Below are 3,411 nucleotides of genomic sequence, written 5' to 3' on the forward strand. Positions count from 1 at the left end.
CGGAATAACATGATATTTGTACAATGGAGGTTGGCAACGCTGACTCCAACATTGCAATGTGTGACGATGAACACCCCAATCGTTTGATGTATAGTTAATTTTCATCAAAATTGAGTTTTTTGGAGGTAAGCATATGTTACAGCACAATTAAGATTTTTAATATTGAAATTTAGTTATAATTCTGACTAAGAGTAGTTGTGATTCACTATTCTGAAATAAGCTAAATTCTGTTACCCTTTGTGTTGGTTTTGAAGCAGTGACATGAGCGGGAAATTAAATAAGGGTTTGTACCTAAAATGGAATACATGGTATTCCACTTTGTGAGCTGCTCTAAACCTGATATTCTAGTTTGGATACACTAATCGTTTAAGAATTACTTATGTTATTTTTATTGATATGGATTGATATTTAAGACAAAAATCTTGGTGTGATGCTTTGTCACACAACAAAGAAAGAAAAACTAGATTTGCAGAGAGAAGGTAAAGAAAAGATAATGGTTATTAGTATTACATTAGCTGTTCCTTCATATTCTTCTTTTGTATGATGAAATTTCTGGATTAGGCCGGGTCTTTCAGGGTGATTTCGGATCGCTTATTTGTGCACGTGGCTGACGGATCTAAATGATTCGTAGATGTCCGGCTAGTTCTATCACAGTATAATACACGTAGCACTAAGATCTGCGAGTTTTAGTTTATTTGCTGAAAATGTGAAGGAAAACAAATTTGTGGAATTAAAGGGAATACGACAGACGAAATGTTGAACAACAAAAGCTACCTTAGTTGTTAAGTGAGTAACACGATTCGATTGACAATAAGGGAGAATGGTTCAACATAAACCCAAACAGTGATTCGAGTCCATCTTAATGCAGTAGATCTAATTCCATTTGTAATTCACTGCCTATGACGACGCCCTTACTTTTGGGAGGGCAAGACCAATAGAGACTTTTGGGTGGCACCAAAAAATTTAGTTTTCTATTAAGTCACTTATATTAAAATGAATCATGTACATAGCGAGTATTAGTCTCTGGGTGTGCTCGCTGTTTTGACCGCCTCTAGTGTCTCACTGGTCACTGTTGGAAGAGTATACTAAACCCCGAAAAATCTGTGATGAAATTCTAAAGAGACATTCCTTCAGAGGCAACACAAAAGGTTTTGAACACGGTGTTTATAATTTGTTTCGTATTGCAAATACTGATTCCTACTGCAATTACACACTTTGTTACTCTACTTTTTTATGTTACACTAACTTATTGTAAATGGATGGACTGCATGTAACTGTATATGCATTTAAAGGCGGGTAGTATAAAATGTAATGAAAGCTATCTGCAAGGAATGACGCAATAGAATTGAAGTGTGTAATTAGCAAGTGTCAATAGAATGATGTTGTGCAAGACATATAGTGCATTTGAACCTTCGAATATTAGGTCAGCGTCATGCCATGTAACGACAGAGTACTTTCGATAATATATTTCAATGCAAAAATATTCTGCTCTCTAGGGAAGAAAAATTAAAGACAATAAATATTTTTAAAAGATAATATAGCTATACTATGATTGGACTAGTCCAATGCATAAACAAATTAATTTCCAACTCAGCCACTTTGAGGAAGGAATCTATCCCAAATTAGTACCAGTCCCACGTTTAAAAGAAAGTGAGAAGGTTTGACGTCAGGAAGGAATCCGAATCGTAGAAGCTACTCCAAGTACCGTCATGATATGTTGTCTAAATAAAGCCTCGGAAAATGTTGTTGGGTCGCCTAAATAAACCTTTTATTTCGACGTTCAGAAGCTTCGCCCGACTGGTGTGAGGAATGGAAAAAAGCCACCAAGTCGAATTATCTGTTAAAGATGCTAGTCCACGCGAGGGTAAGAGTGGGAACAGTTAATATCGAAATTTTGAATGCACGAGGAAGAGAAGTTGCAGATCTGATGGAAAGAAGAAAGTTGGGGATCCTATGCATGCAAGAAACAAGATGGAAACGAGATAAGCCAAGAGAGCTAGAAGGCGGATACAAGTTGCTCTATAGTGGACCAAATCCACGAGGAAGGGACGACGCGAGGAGTGTTCTTTCTAGTGAGCTCAAAGATAGTGTTCGAATGGTGAATGGAAGAAGCAACAGAATGACGAGTGTCAACATACGGAGAGGAAATGATAAATACGGTATTCACATATTCTCCTCAAGCAATCTGCAAAGAACAAGAGAAGAAATCATTCTTGGAGAATTTTCATCACGCATATCACAGTATCCCGATAAAATTAAGTCGTTGTGGGTAGTGACTTGAATGGACATATGTGGGTAGAATCAAGGAATAGATCAAGAGAATACAGTACGTCTGTAGTGTGGGGGAATGAAACGAGGAAACAGGAAAGAAAATTATAGATTTTGCGCCGGCATTCAACATGGCGATTTGGAATACATATTTTCAGAAGAGGAAAGAACACCTTTTGTCTCAACAAGGTTGCTGGGAAGGAAGTCAAATCGATTAGATATTTTGCCGAAGATAATATCTCAAGGAAATTAAATTCTACAAAATAATAAATGCTGAAATCGTGATCTCATAGAATAGAACAGTTAGCGTAGACTGGAAGTTCGCGAGTAGATACAATAGAAGACCGCTAAGTAGATGGTTAGATTGAAATAGAAGATATTTAGAGGATTGTTCAAAGAAAGTGTTATGGGACGAGAAAACCTGCAAGAACAGAATGTGTGAGAAATGGTGGGCCGTAATCAATAAACCCATACCGATAGAAGCAGACAAAACTTTAGATAGAACTTCAGGACAGAGCCCCGTGCTGGAAAATAGACCTAATGGTGAATCGAGGTAATGCAAGAAACTATTTACGCAACGCGGAAAGCAAAGAAAAGTGAGATAGTTCTGGAACAGAAGAGGATAAATGTAGATTTAAGGCTGCTAATAATGCAGCAAAGAACACAATGACCAGAGCAAAACGAGAAGTCTGGGATAAGATATATCATGGGCTTGAAACACTAGGTGGGATGATTGAGATACACAAATAAGGAAAACCTGGAGACAAGACAATAAAGAATATTATTAATATTAAGCAGATCAAAGACGTCAAATAATTTGTACTTTTAAGTGAAGATAATATGAGGAAAGGTTTCAGAGATGGAACCCCAAATCTTCCAGCAACATTAAAAATATGCCGGCAAGAAGTAGTGAAAGCGTTAAACAGAATACTAACAAGGAAAGGGAAAAATCCAGATGGCATACCACTAGAAGCATGGAACAGATTTTTGCCAGTAGGGATATATATATCGTGCAGTCTGATGCAGAGAATCTATAAACAGGAAACAAATGTCTTGTCAATGGAATGATAATGTTATTGTACCTATTTTCAAAGAAAAAGTGAGATACTCAGGGATCACAAAGTACAAAGGGATCAAATTAAC

At 36.9% G+C, this 3,411-nt stretch overlaps 1 protein-coding gene across 1 annotated transcript; it reads left to right on the forward strand.

Annotated features, from left to right (window-relative positions):
• Window positions 1-1,846: 1,846 nt before the first annotated feature.
• On the forward strand, window positions 1,847-2,281 carry LOC145685664 (uncharacterized). The gene has a single exon (XM_081758057.1). The coding sequence runs from the start codon at window positions 1,847-1,849 to the stop codon at window positions 2,279-2,281; it is 435 nt and encodes a 144-aa protein (XP_081614183.1).
• Window positions 2,282-3,411: the final 1,130 nt, after the last annotated feature.

Source organism: Thermobia domestica, chromosome 5 (assembly GCF_964235325.1).
Source record: "Thermobia domestica chromosome 5, izTheDome1.hap1.1, whole genome shotgun sequence".
Classification (NCBI taxonomy): domain Eukaryota; kingdom Metazoa; phylum Arthropoda; class Insecta; order Zygentoma; family Lepismatidae; genus Thermobia; species Thermobia domestica.

Bases quoted from the DNA above. Each gene is read 5' to 3' on its own strand.
- LOC145685664 (XM_081758057.1), top strand. From the start codon at position 1,847: ATGCTAGTCCACGCGAGGGTAAGAGTGGGAACAGTTAATATCGAAATT.